The sequence below is a fragment of the Diaphorina citri genome, unplaced genomic scaffold (assembly GCF_000475195.1).
Source record: "Diaphorina citri unplaced genomic scaffold, Diaci psyllid genome assembly version 1.1 scaffold135, whole genome shotgun sequence".
Lineage (NCBI taxonomy): Eukaryota > Metazoa > Arthropoda > Insecta > Hemiptera > Psyllidae > Diaphorina > Diaphorina citri.
Genome location: NW_007377572.1, coordinates 525253 through 538347, shown reverse-complemented (window position 1 = coordinate 538347; position 13095 = coordinate 525253). Strand labels below are relative to the sequence as shown.

Sequence of the window (13095 nt, the reverse complement as noted above, 5' to 3'; positions counted from 1 at the left end):
CAGATCTGCCTCTTCATTTATACATTCGTTTAATTATATCACATTGAACATTCTTTCCCACAGGCATAGGGAAGGAGGGTTGGCAAAGTCCTCCGTCCCTTTCTCTGCTTTCAAGAGTGTTCATATTTACAATCATGTCAATGTTTTTACAAATAAATACTAATATACAAATACAAAAATACAAATAAATACAAAATACAAAGTAGGAAAATGGCCTAATGGTCAATAATAACAAATAAATACTTTCCAAGTAGCAGGCAAAGGGGAAGAAGATTGGCGCCCGGTCCTCTGCCCCCCTCTGTTTTGGGTAAAGTTTACTTAATCTTATAAAGCTTATAAATAAGGAAAGAACGGAAACAATAAACATAGAAGGGAAGGAGGATTGGCAAGGTCCTCTGTCCCTCTCTCTGTTTCTGAACCAACACAAATAATGTAATATACAACAATAAAGATAAATAACAGGAAACCTACATACCTATACCTATTATAATATTACAGTTATCGTGGCAACACTTTTTACAGGCACTAATAATGTACAATTTTATTTACATACACTTTAAGTTAAGCAAATTTTACAAATGACAAAATAAAACATATTTTAAATAAATATCTAAACACATAGTTCAATCCATTAATTTAGGAAGCAAATGGTCCATATGAAACTGCTGCAATCTGATTAAATTAACCCCCCACTCATCATCCTTAGGGATTACCATGATGATGGAAAATTTTGGAATTTTATTTACATACACTTTAAGTTAAGCAAATTTTACAAATGACAAAATAAAACATATTTTAAATAAATATCTAAACACATAGTTCATCCCATTAATTTAGGAAGCAAATGGTCCATATGAAACTGCCGCAATCTAATTAAATTAACCCCCCACTCATCATCCTTAGGGATTACCATGATGATGGAAAATTTTGGCGCCCAAACAAGGAAATAGCATAGGGACCTGTTTGCTAAATGTAGCTGTCCCTGTATTTGATGATAATAAGGGTGATTATCATCAATATCATATTCTCCCTCATCATCTTGGATGAGGCAGTATGATTTGTCTGCAAGCACTTCTTCTAGGGTGCTGTTCCTATGCTTGTAGGGGCATTTCACTTCAATGATGGCGTCATCCCCAACAAGACCATCAGGTGATGCCCCCAACAAGCCTGAGGGTTCCAGCCATAACCCAGTTGACACCACTTTCAAATTCTTCTTCTTTTCAAAGGCAATAATGGCATCAGCCTCGTGGGTTATGCCATATTGAATGCTTTTGACATTGTCCAGGGACATGCCACCACCCAGCAATTTGGAGAATAGGGACTTTGGAAACTTGAGACTGAAAGCAGATTAGAAAGAAAGGTGTGCATTAATCTCTAGTATGCATCATAATATGTATCAGAATATATGGGACTTTGGAAACTTGAGACTGAAAGCAGATTAGAAAGAAAGGTGTGCATTAATCTCTAGTATGCATCATAATATGTATCAGAATATAAGTCAAGAGACTCTTTTTACAAGTTTTCTATAGTGAGAATCAAGTTTCTTACCTGTTTTTATTCATGGCTGAAATTACAGAACCAAAATTGCTGGCAGTCAGTCTGCCAAATTTCATTTGGAACCACAAGGGGTTATCTCTTTGTCCTTTGGTCTTCTCTGCAATTGACAAAATATCTTCGTTTGAAAGCGCCAAAGCATCTAAGATAGCTTCCTTGGTGCTACATCTTTGCAAGATATCTTGCATACAGGGCCAGGGGAAGGTTTCTGGGTTTAAGTTTCAAGGAGTACCCTCCATTTTTTCATTAAATCCTGCCAACTTTGCTCATTTCTTTGTTTTCTGTTGTCTGTTTCAGGAATAATTGATGATTTGTTCATCTCCATTGTATTTTATAACTACAATTCATAATTCATATTTATGAACAAAAAGTGTAATGCAATATTTGAGTAGGTAGGTAGGTACCTCAATGTCTTTAAATTTGCAGGTGTTAACATTTGACTTGTATGTCCTTTGTCAATTGTCTTTTTCCTTTGTCAATTGAGTTGGATGGGATTTTGAAAGTCTAATAGTGTCTGTATAGAACAAAGAACAACCCAACAAAAAGAAAAAAAAAATAAAATAAAATACTAGCAATTCCTGTTTAGTGTTCAATTTTTTCTCCATTTAACATGTAGGTATGTACATATTTTAATTCTCTCTTCATTTCCAGGTCCAAATTCTAGGTACCATGTTGGCAACCGAGTCTCTATTACCTTGTGATACTAGTCTAAGTCAAGCACCAAACACTGTCACCACATCAGTGAGCACATTCAAATTTCCACCGCCACCTGCCATAAAACCGGTGCCTGTCCTATCATCTCCCAACGTGATGAGTACGTCTGATGTGGAAACAAACTCTGACACAAGTGCAGATGACTACGCTGCCACCACAGGCAATGGTAGTCGGTCTAAGATTAGTAAAGTATCCAATAGTGTACCTGTACCTACTTCACTGCCACCCATCGGGGTATTCTGGGACATTGAAAATTGTCAAGTAAGTTAGTGAAATATTCTTCCACAAATTTCATTGAACTTTTCGTAAAGTATCCAATAGTGTACCTGTACCTACTTCACTGCCACCCATCGGGGTATTCTGGGACATTGAAAATTGTCAAGTAAGTTAGTGTATTCTTCGACAGTAGAATATTCTTCCACAAATTTCATTGAACATTTTTAAAGTCCTTTGTTTTCTCCTGTAAGTACATTCATATCACTTTATGAAGTCAAATTTAAGAAAAACCTCCCTATTTCCTAAAGAAATGGTTGTCAATGTGCAGGCTTCAAAATACCTAAAGTCCTTTGTTTTCTCCTGTAAGTACATTCATATCACTTTATGAAGTCAAATTTAAGAAAAACCTCCCTATTTCCTAAAGAAATGTTTGTCAATGTGCAGGCTTCAAAATACCAAATAATATTAGCTGATTTTGTTTTCAGTCAACCTTTATCCTGAGGACAGATCAACTTGTCATTTAATTATGATGATATTTATCTAAATATGTTATTTAATAAGGACCTCATTAATTAAATAATTTGTTAATTTTCAGATTCCTAGAGGTAGATCTGCTCTCTCAGTTGCTCAAAGTATTCGAGACAATTTCTTTGACGGCTACAGAGAAGTGGAATTTGTAGTCGTGTGTGATGTGAAGAAAGAAAATGCTCAAATCATTCAAGAGCTTAATGATGCTCAGGTTAGTATGGGCCTTTCTCTGGATGCCCCTAGTCTTGACAACACAAGTGCATCCAGCCAGTGGTGATGCATTGAATGCATTTGATCCCAATAGATCACCAAAGTTAAGCTACGTTTAGGTGGTTGGTATCATGATGGGTGACCATCTGTTACTTGCTGCTGTCTTTTCCCTGCCCACTCAAGCCCTGGGAGTAGTCGTGTGTGATGTGAAGAAAGAAAATGCTCAAATCATTCAAGAGCTTAATGATGCTCAGGTTAGTATGGGCCTTTCTCTGGATGCTCCTAGTCTTGACAACACAAGTGCATCCAGCCAGTGGTGATGCATTGAATGCACTTGATCCCAATAGATCACCAAAGTTAAGCTACGTTTAGGTGGTTGGTATCATGATGGGTGACCATCTGTTACTTGCTGCTGTCTTTTCCCTGCCCACTCAAGCCCTGGGAGGCTAATGTGATGTATCAGTTAACTTGATGTCAAATGGAGAGTAAAACGCTCATTACTAAAAACCTTAGCAGTTATAGCTACAGTGGCTTTACAGTTTTCAACTCTTTTAACTTGATGTCAAATGGAGAGTAAAACGCTCATTACTAAAAACCTTAGCAGTTATAGCTACAGTGGCTTTACAGTTTTCAACTCATGTCAAATGGAGAGTAAAACGCTCATTACTAAAAACCTTAGCAGTTATAGCTACAGTGGCTTTACAGTTTTTAACTCTTTTTTTTTTTTTACTTAAAATTCACTCCATTTGATCATTTCACCCCCAGGTTAATCTTATACATGTGAGTTCGACTTGTAAGAATGCGGCTGATGCTAAGCTACGTCAATCCATAAGGAGGTTTGCAGATATTCATGCTGCACCAGCTGCCATTATTCTGATCTCAGGAGATGTTAATTTTGCTGCTGATCTGTCTGATCTTAGACACAGGTAGGTTAAGCAATGTCGGGAACATTCGAACCTATTATTTGATAGACGGAACTGTAACTACGGAGTTCTTACTGTCATGCTATTATTCTGATCTCAGGAGATGTTAATTTTGCTGCTGATCTGTCTGATCTTAGACACAGGTAGGTTAAGCAATGTCGGGAACATACCTATTATTTGATAGACGGAACTGTAACTACGGAGTTCTTACTGTCGTTTGTCGATTGAAATTTCACTCAAAAATGAAAAACAAAACGAGCCTCGAACTTCTCTTGACTTGATAGAAAATCAAAACAAAAACACATGACAGGATAGGAGAAAGCAAGCCGTTCCGAGAACGAACCATATCTGTTTAGGATAAAGTTCGCCCGAGGCGGTAATCAAACCCGCGACTTGGCCCTTGTCTATTTTCCAAGCTAACTAAGTACTTAAGCTGTCCTTGTATTATTTTCTGCCCATTTTAATTTTTCCAGCTCATTTTTACTGACCTCAATTGAGGGAGAGAAACAATCAATAATTTATTGACAAGGCTTGCAATTATAGCTAATCAATAATTTATTGACAAACAATCAATAATTTATTGACAAAGTCCCAGGTTCAATTTCCGACAGAGTAGAAGTTTTTTTTCTACTCACTTAGTCTCGTGAGGCCAATGAAGTAGTTACTCGTAAGTAAAATTTCCTATGATCACAGAATCTATTACGAAGTACTTCTACTACTGACCCTAAGATTAGGGTCAGTAGTAGAAGTTTTCTCTTGGCGTGTAGCTCTTTACTAAACTAGTTTCCTGTTTGATTGCTTACAGAAAGAAGATGCATGTGATTCTGCTTCATAACGACCGATGTTCAGATAGTCTTATCCTATGTGCTAGCGAACATCATGATTATACTGCTCTAGTCTCTAACCTACCTCTGCGCGGTACTACATGCAAGGTAAGCGAAAATTATTTTGTGTGTAAATACCAAAGCATCATCACATGATTGTAAGGAGCTGATGCAAATAAAAACATTGTGAGCCTCAGACAAATTATCATCTCAAGGTGTGTTGATTACAGAACATGTTGAGCCTTTATAACTCCATAATTAACACAGGCACGCAGATGAAAACAAATGTTTGTTTACTCTACGCACTTGACGCCATCTTGTTTTCTGACATCATCACTGAAGGGGTCTAGTATTTTATCAAATTTTCTCTTTTGTTTTTTGAGAACAAAAAAGCTCTGTCTTTTATTCCTTGTAAGTATTACTGTCTAATTTACTCTTGTAAGTATAATTTGTCACAAAACCTCCAGAAATGACTGAAAAAATGACATCGAAATTGTTGAGTTTACCCAAGTCAAGTACCTACCTAGGTACCTGTACCTACTCTCTCTTATCCAGATTCCAGATAAATCTTCAGATGAGATAACCGTTTTCCTGTTGCTCTTATTTCTTATGATAATTGTCTCTTTTCTCGTCGAGGAAAAACTTCTAGTGAACAATATTGCCCTATATGTTTAGATTCTTCCTTGGCTTTAAAGCCACATGATCCTTGGATAAGTCTACGGTTACAAAGTTCTTTGTAATGCTTGTGCAACATCAATGAGCTGCTTTAGTGATGATGCAAAATTAATTGGGTGATTTGACAATTAATATCAAAAAGCTTATCAGCAGCATTCTCAAAGTTAAATTTCCATTTAATGACAAGCTTATGTGGTCATGTTTCTTTGTAATGCTTGTGCAACATCAATGAGCTGCTTTAGTGATGATGCAAAATTAATTGGGTGATTTGACAATTAATATCAAAAAGCTCATCAGCAGCATTCTCAAAGTTAAATTTCCATTTAATGACAAGCTTATGTGGTCATGTCCAGAATAATTTCACACTTACATGACCTATTCAAATCTTGTCACATACATGGCTTTCTCTTGAGGATTATCTAACATTCAGATTATTCATATCACACTATAATCAAACATATTTGATCTTCTAAACAATTATTTAAAACAGAGAGAACAAAGTTCACAATAATTTCAAGATAGATAAATTTATGAAATCTTCTGTTTGTAAATATTTTACTTTGTTACTTAGGTGATTTGGCTGCACTATCAAGAGTGTCTGCAGTAGGTACCTATGTTCATGTTTTGTATAAGATCAGATTTTGAGAAATTATCACTGGGCCAGTAGATATTTTTTTATGAGAGACTCAGGTCACACTCTAGCATTGCATGCTGTCCCTGTAAAAACTGGAACTGCTTGTATTCAGAAATGGTTCTTCCAGGCCTGTGTGCAGCTCTAGACTGTGCCAATTTGCCAGTTTCTAATGGGACAGCATGAAACAAAGGAGTAAAACACTTTTTTTACTATCTATTTTTTTTTTCCTTCAAAAATTTTGTACCTATGCATGTTGAATGAAATTCACTCATGGAAATTTGTAAGAATATAAAGGTTGAAACTATTTGACAGCTTTCAAACCGATAAAACTATTTCTATCTAAGTACCCCCTTTTTTCCCCATGTCTGTAAACAAAGTTTCAAGTAATTTCCTCCCCTGTGGGTTTGGTTTGTATTTCAGGTGACAGCATCAGGGCCGGCTGAGGTTCTAGTCACGGGGCTACCAGCAGGCATGGATCATTCACGTATCCGCAATAGACTGAAGCGATTGTCTGAGAATTGTGGAGGTCGTGTAGGAGTTATATCAGATTATACTACAACCATACGCTTTCCCAACTATGAGTTTGCTCTCAGGTAAGGGGGTTTTCCCTTCCTTCATCTTTTATGTCTATTTTAGTGTGTTTTATCCTTTCATCGCCGCGCTGTTTTGGAATCTCTGTGTCGTAGCATCCCGTAGTATAGATTATACTACAACCATACGCTTTCCCAACTATGAGTTTGCTCTCAGGTAAGGGGGTTTTCCCTTCCTTCATCTTTTATGTCTATTTCAGTGTGTTTTATCATTTCATCGCCGCGCTGTTTTGGAATCTCTGTGTCGTAGCATCCCGTAGTACGTCCTTCATAAGATTTGAGAGGCTATTTTTCGAATTCATGGTTGTTCGATCGCCAACGTTCAGAACGGATAAGCACGTGAAATATGTGTTAGGTCAACATGAGAAAATAACAAAACAACCCCTTTAAATTAAAATATTCGCAATCCAAATCTAACTTGGAAAAAAAAAACCCTCTCCTCGAGCACGTTTATCATTGGTAATCGCCCCTGTTATCATGAGTGTTAAGCCCTATCTATATCCCGTGTTACAAAGAGCTTTAACTTTGTAACCCTTGTTCTGACTAAACCATTACCTGTACCAATGTAAACTCATTCATCAAGAGATACCTCTTCACTACCTCTAGTCATAAAATAACATTGTGTATAAAATCCAAAATAACATTGGGATTAGATCTGAGTGCATGTTAGTAGGTATCCTAGGCCAAATTCCCTGTACATATACCTCTAGTCATAAAATAACATTGTGTATAAAATCCAAAATAACATTGGGATTAGATGTGAGTGTCTGTTAGTAGGTACCCTAGGCCTAGGCCATATTCCATGTACATAACGAGGGGCTAAAGTATGGTGTCGATGATATCAAAAATACACCCATTCCCAAACCCACCGAAGTTAAGCAACGTCGTGTGTGGTTGGTATCCGGACGGGTGACCGTTTGGAACAATACGTGCTGTTGACCATTTCGGAGTCCTCTCAGCTTAGTGTAGACAATTACCCAAGGAGTTGGTTGAAATGCCAGCTCCAGCTCCTAACTCTCATTAAATACATTGACACCGAAGAGGCTTCGATAATACCTCTAGTCATAAAATAACATTGTGTATAAAATCCAAAATAACATTGGGATTAGATGTGAGTGTCTGTTAGTAGGTACCCTAGGCCATATTCCATGTACATAACGAGGGGCTAAAGTATGGTGTCGATGGTATCAAAAATACACCCATTCCCAAACCCACCGAAGTTAAGCAACGTCGTGTGTGGTTGGTATCCGGACGGGTGACCGTTTGGAACAATACGTGCTGTTGACCATTTCGGAGTGCTCTCAGCTTAGTGTAGACAATTACCCAAAGAGTTGGTTGAAATGACAGCTCCAGCTCCTAACTCTCATTAAATACATTGACACCGAAGAGGCTTCGATTTAGTTTCAATTTCAAGTCATAGACAGTTCGATTGGGTTTGAATCTCATCTATTTTTCTTTTCACAATACATACTAAATGTACATGATTAATACTTATGTGTTCTGAATGTTCAAAGTAAATTTTATTTTAGCACGTTGGAAATTTTATGTTTCTTTATTCCAATTTAAAAATTCGTCTCTCGTTTGATTTAATTTTTGTGCAAAATTACCCGATTTTGTGTTTTATCATTAAAAAAAGTTCGTACTTGATTAATCTTATGTTGCGTTCTTTACATGATTAATACTTATGTGTTCTGAATGTTCTAAGTAAATTTTATTTTAGCACGTTGGAAATTTTATGTTTTTTTATTCCAATTTAAAATTTCGTCTCTCGTTTGATTTAATTTTTGTGCAAAATTACCTGATTTTGTGTTTTTCTGATTGATAAAAAGGACTTTTCGTACTTAATTGATCTTATGTTGCGTTCTTTATAAAAGAAGCTCGAGTTATACCAGTTTAATTTTAAGTGTTTGTCGTTTAAAGAATTTTATTTAAATCTTACTTAGTTTTAACGCATTGATATTTTTTCGTGTTCGAATATTTTCGTGTTTTCTTTCATTCTGTCTTCCGGCTCTCTTTTCACCTATATTTCTTATCGTGTATGATATTGGTTCGTGTGTGTTCGAATCACTTCACGTCATGTTTGCAGCCAAGTATTATTATCCTGATAATTGTGGCTTTAATCTACGCAATTATTACAATACTCATGTTAATCATAGTCATTCGAGGTGAGCTTAGTGTCTTCTCTTGCCAGCCTGGTTACCTAGGAGAGTAGAGCGTCTGCTTTGTAAGCGCAGGGGTGCGGGTTCGATTCACGGTCGAGGTGAACTTTATCCTTTGTTGTAAACAGATGAGGTTCGTTGTTGGTTCTCGGAGCGGTTAGCTTTCTCTTCTCCCATTCTGGGTTTGTTTCTTCTCTCTTCGATTTCAGGATGACAAGACCTCTGTCGTTTTTACTTACAAAAGTCGAACAAAAGAACTTGAAAGTTAAAAGATAGGTAAAAAAAGTCTATCTAATGAGTAATGAGATACATGCTACAAAATGAGCATGCTACGACACAGACCACTCGAGTATAACGTCTGCTTTGTAAGCGCAGGGGTGCGGGTTCGATTCACGGTCGAGGTGAACTTTATCCTTTGTTGTAAACAGATGAGGTTCGTTGTTCGTTCTCGGAGCGGTTAGCTTTCTCTTCTCCCATTCTGTGTTTGTTCTCTCTTCGATTTCGGGATGACAAGACCTCTGTCGTTTTTACTTACAAAAGTCGAACAAAAGAACTTGAAAGTTAAAAGATAGGTAAAAAAAAAGTCCATCTAATGAGATACATGCTACAAAATGAGCATGCTACGACACAGAGTCACAGACCACTCGAGTATAATGTAGCAGTTGTGTCATTGCTACGAAATGAAAATGACGATTTTTTTCTAAATTCCTTTTTTTTTCACCTGATCTTTGTTTCTTTTTCTTCAACTAACCCCGTTTGCTGTGTTCTGTTCCCAGGTGTCAGAAGAGAATAGACCAGGAGCCTGTGTTTGGTAGCAAGGCTTTCAAACCGATAAAACTATTTCTATCTAAGTACCCCCTTTTTTCCCCATGTCTGTAAACAAAGTTTCAAGGGGGTGGCTATCAGAATAATAATAATAATCAGGAGAACATTCAGGATCCGACGGCCAACTTTCAACTGTGGCATAGTCAGGTAAGTGCTCCACTACTTTCTCTCTCTCTCTCCCCCCTTTCTTTCTCTCTTCCTCCCTCCTTATTTCAAGGCTTGAATTGAATACCTATCTCATTTTCTCAGGGATTTAAAAATTGATATTTACAGGCCTACACAAATCCTGATTTCAAATCAAATATATATTATGTATCGTTTTCTTTACGATGCTTTCTGCCTCCCTTTGGTATGATTAGTGTGTTTTATTGTCTTCCTTTCTTTCTGGAATTCAAATTAGCTCCCCAGTTGTCCCGAATTTGAATCGAAATGGTTTACTCATTTTTACCGATAACCTACGTAGGTAGGTATACAATAAATTGAAGAATTATAGGATCCATCGAAACTACAGAGTACAGACTCCTCTGGGAGAATATCGTCGTCTAAACTTAACGTGTAAGTAAGTCGATTTTGACGTCGATTACGCAATTGTGAAGTTTGAACAATGTCGATGTGTAAATTTGAAGATTGAAACACATTGTATGATTACAAATATTTTATTTCCCTCATTTTTACCGATAACCTACGTAGGTAGGTATACAATAAATTGAAGAATTATAGGATCCATCAAAACTACAGAGTACAGACTCCTCTGCGAGAATATCGTCGTCTAAACTTAACAAAAATATCGATGTGTAAATTTGAAGATTGAAACACATTGTATGATTAAAAATATTTTATTTCCCATGTGTTTCAGAACAACAAGTCTTCCTTTCAAAACTATCACCGCGGTGTAGGAGGGGGGACAGGGGGTCGTCCTGTATTAGGCGCTAACACTGCACCAAACGGCAACGTCGGACACTACTGCAAGTCCAGTACATCCGGCAACACCGCATCCTCTCAGCCAATTACAATCCTCAAACGATCCTCCCCTCTGCCACCCAACTTTGTGTTCAGTATTAACACGTCCATTCCGCCCCCGCCCATAGTCAATATACCTCAGTCTAATAGCGGCAGTAACGTGTTGAACACGAGTAATGGGAGCTCGGGACAGAATAGTTCTTCCTCAAACGATCCTCCCCTCTGCCACCCAACTTTGTGTTCAGTATTAACACGTCCATTCCGCCCCCGCCCATAGTCAATATACCTCAATCTAATAGCGGCAGTAACGTGTTGAACACAAGTAATGGGAGCTCGGGACAGAATAGTTCCATACTTAATGAGAGGTAAGCAGAAGGACCTGGGTTCGATTCCCGTCATTAGGAATCAAAAATGCGTTTGTACTTGGGTTACTCTCTGGTGGCCAACCTCGTTAGGTTGGAAGGTAGCGCGCCTGAAGTCTAACTTTATTCTAAAAACATATTTATAACATATAAGGTTTGTTTTTCGACAACTGACTTTCTCTCTTCGATTTCGGAACCTTAAGACCTCATTTTGTTTGTAAGTTAGTAAGATAACGAATTGTATAGACAATAAGCTATCATACATCTTGAAAAACAGGAAAAGAGCGGCAGTAACGTGTTGAACACGAGTAATGGGAGCTCGGGACAGAATAGTTCCATACTTAATGAGAGGTAAGCAGAAGGACCTGGGTTCGATTCCCTTCATTAGGAATCAAAAATGCGTTTGTACTTGGGTTACTCTCTGGTGGCCAACCTCGTTAGTTTGAAAGGTAGCGCGCCTGAAGTCTAACTTTATTCTAAAAACATATAACATATAACATATAAGGTTTGTTTTTCGACAACCTGTCTTCCTCTCTTCGATTTCGGAACCTTAAGACCTTATTTTGTTTGTAAGTTAGTAAGACAACGAATTGTATAACAAGGTCTTATTGTCTTTCGTACATCTTGAAAAAACAGGAAAATTTATGGAATTTGCCACCCGGTCAAAAATTAAAAATGTTCAAATTAAATATCAAGTTTTTCCGAAAAACGGCCTGCGGCGAATTCCCCCTCACAGTCCTCGACGCTCTGCATATTGCATACTTTATTTAAAAGAAGGGGTAATCTTACTGATTTTTAAGTACCTGCGCCCCCTAATTTTCCGGAAAACTCATGGAATTTCTCTGGAAAAGTCATGGAATTTCATTCCGGGAAAAGCGTATAAACCCTGAAAAAGCAATATTTTTTAAAACAATCTTGTTTTCTTGTCGCAGATATTTCCATCCTATCTCAGTTTAAAAGAAGGGGTAATCTTACTGATTTTTAAGTACCTGCGCCCCCTAATTTTCCGGAAAACTCATGGAATTTCTCTGGAAAAGTCAAGGAATTTCATTCCGGGAAAAGAGTATAAACCCTGAAAAAGCAATATATTATTAAAAACAATATTGTTTTCTTGTCGCAGATATTTCCATCCTATCTCAACAGTCGGCGGGCCTCACTCATCATCTTCCCCTGTAGAACTACACGTGACTAATCTAGATCAGAATATAGAACCTGGCGATCTGAAGAGAATACTGGGAGCATGCTTCTCTGAACATGTAACGTGTGGTGTACATGTGTCTGTGTTTACTCAGAGCGACGGAACCCTGGCTGCTGCTGTTAAGCTAAGGTAAGCTTTTATTAAAATAAATATTATTTATTAAATAATAATTAAAATGAGACAAAGCAAAGCCTTTACTCAAAGAAAATTAATTAGAGCGGAGGGTTTTCTCCAAAGATAATTGTATAATAAGGGGTCATTTCATCCTTTGGCCACTTTTGTTCTCATCAAGTCGAAAATAAATACGGCTTTCAGCCGCTGCAAAGTGCACTATGTATTTAAGTAATCACAAAAAGTGATGCAAACCAAATTCACTTAGTTTAGCAACATTCTAAAACTTTTCTCTAATAATAACAAGGTTCTAATTCCTGTCCCTATTGTTATGTTTTTAGATCTGCTCAAGATGCTCAAGTAGCCATATCTCAACTACATCGGAAGAAGATTGGATTCAAGCGTATCTCCATTTCATATTCACACTCTGGTACCCCCTACCATAGTCCTGCCCTTATCAGGTAAGATTTTAACAGAGAAAGGAAATGAAATGGCTTTTGAAATACTTCTTAATATTTGAAAAGTTTATGAAAAAAAAATAATAATATTAAAAAAAAATCTCTCACTAACCTCAATGTAGTAGTAGTCGGAGTAGTGGGAGTAGTTTTTTTT

At 37.2% G+C, this 13095-nt stretch overlaps 2 protein-coding genes across 2 annotated transcripts in view; one reads left to right on the top strand and one right to left on the bottom strand.

Annotated features, from left to right (window-relative positions):
* Positions 1-820: 820 nt before the first annotated feature.
* Positions 821-1742, bottom strand: LOC113465621. The gene is made up of 2 exons (XM_026820286.1): positions 1549-1742; positions 821-1337 (listed from the first exon to the last, which is right to left on the bottom strand). The coding sequence occupies exons 1-2, from the start codon at positions 1740-1742 to the stop codon at positions 821-823; spliced, it is 711 nt and encodes a 236-aa protein (XP_026676087.1).
* A 92-nt stretch (positions 1743-1834) lies between these two features.
* LOC103504855 (meiosis regulator and mRNA stability factor 1) overlaps positions 1835-13095 on the top strand; it is a 20753-nt gene continuing 9492 nt past the window's right edge. Inside the window, 12 exon segments of the mRNA XM_026820285.1 lie at positions 1835-1926; positions 2206-2529; positions 3080-3223; positions 3988-4148; positions 4951-5077; positions 6699-6871; positions 9804-9846; positions 9913-9999; positions 10709-11014; positions 11017-11177; positions 12295-12501; positions 12825-12944. Of these exon segments, the coding sequence (XP_026676086.1) occupies positions 2224-2529; positions 3080-3223; positions 3988-4148; positions 4951-5077; positions 6699-6871; positions 9804-9846; positions 9913-9999; positions 10709-11014; positions 11017-11177; positions 12295-12501; positions 12825-12944 (1835 nt within the window). The 5' untranslated portion in view covers positions 1835-1926; positions 2206-2223.

Excerpts from the sequence above, each read along its gene's own strand:
- LOC113465621 (XM_026820286.1), bottom strand. The coding sequence starts at position 1,742 with ATGCAAGATATCTTGCAAAGATGTAGCACCAAGGAAGCTATCTTAGAT. Across the intron at positions 1,338-1,548 it reads TCAGCCATGAATAAAAACAG|TCTCAAGTTTCCAAAGTCCC; the intron begins GTAAGAAACTTG and ends ATCTGCTTTCAG.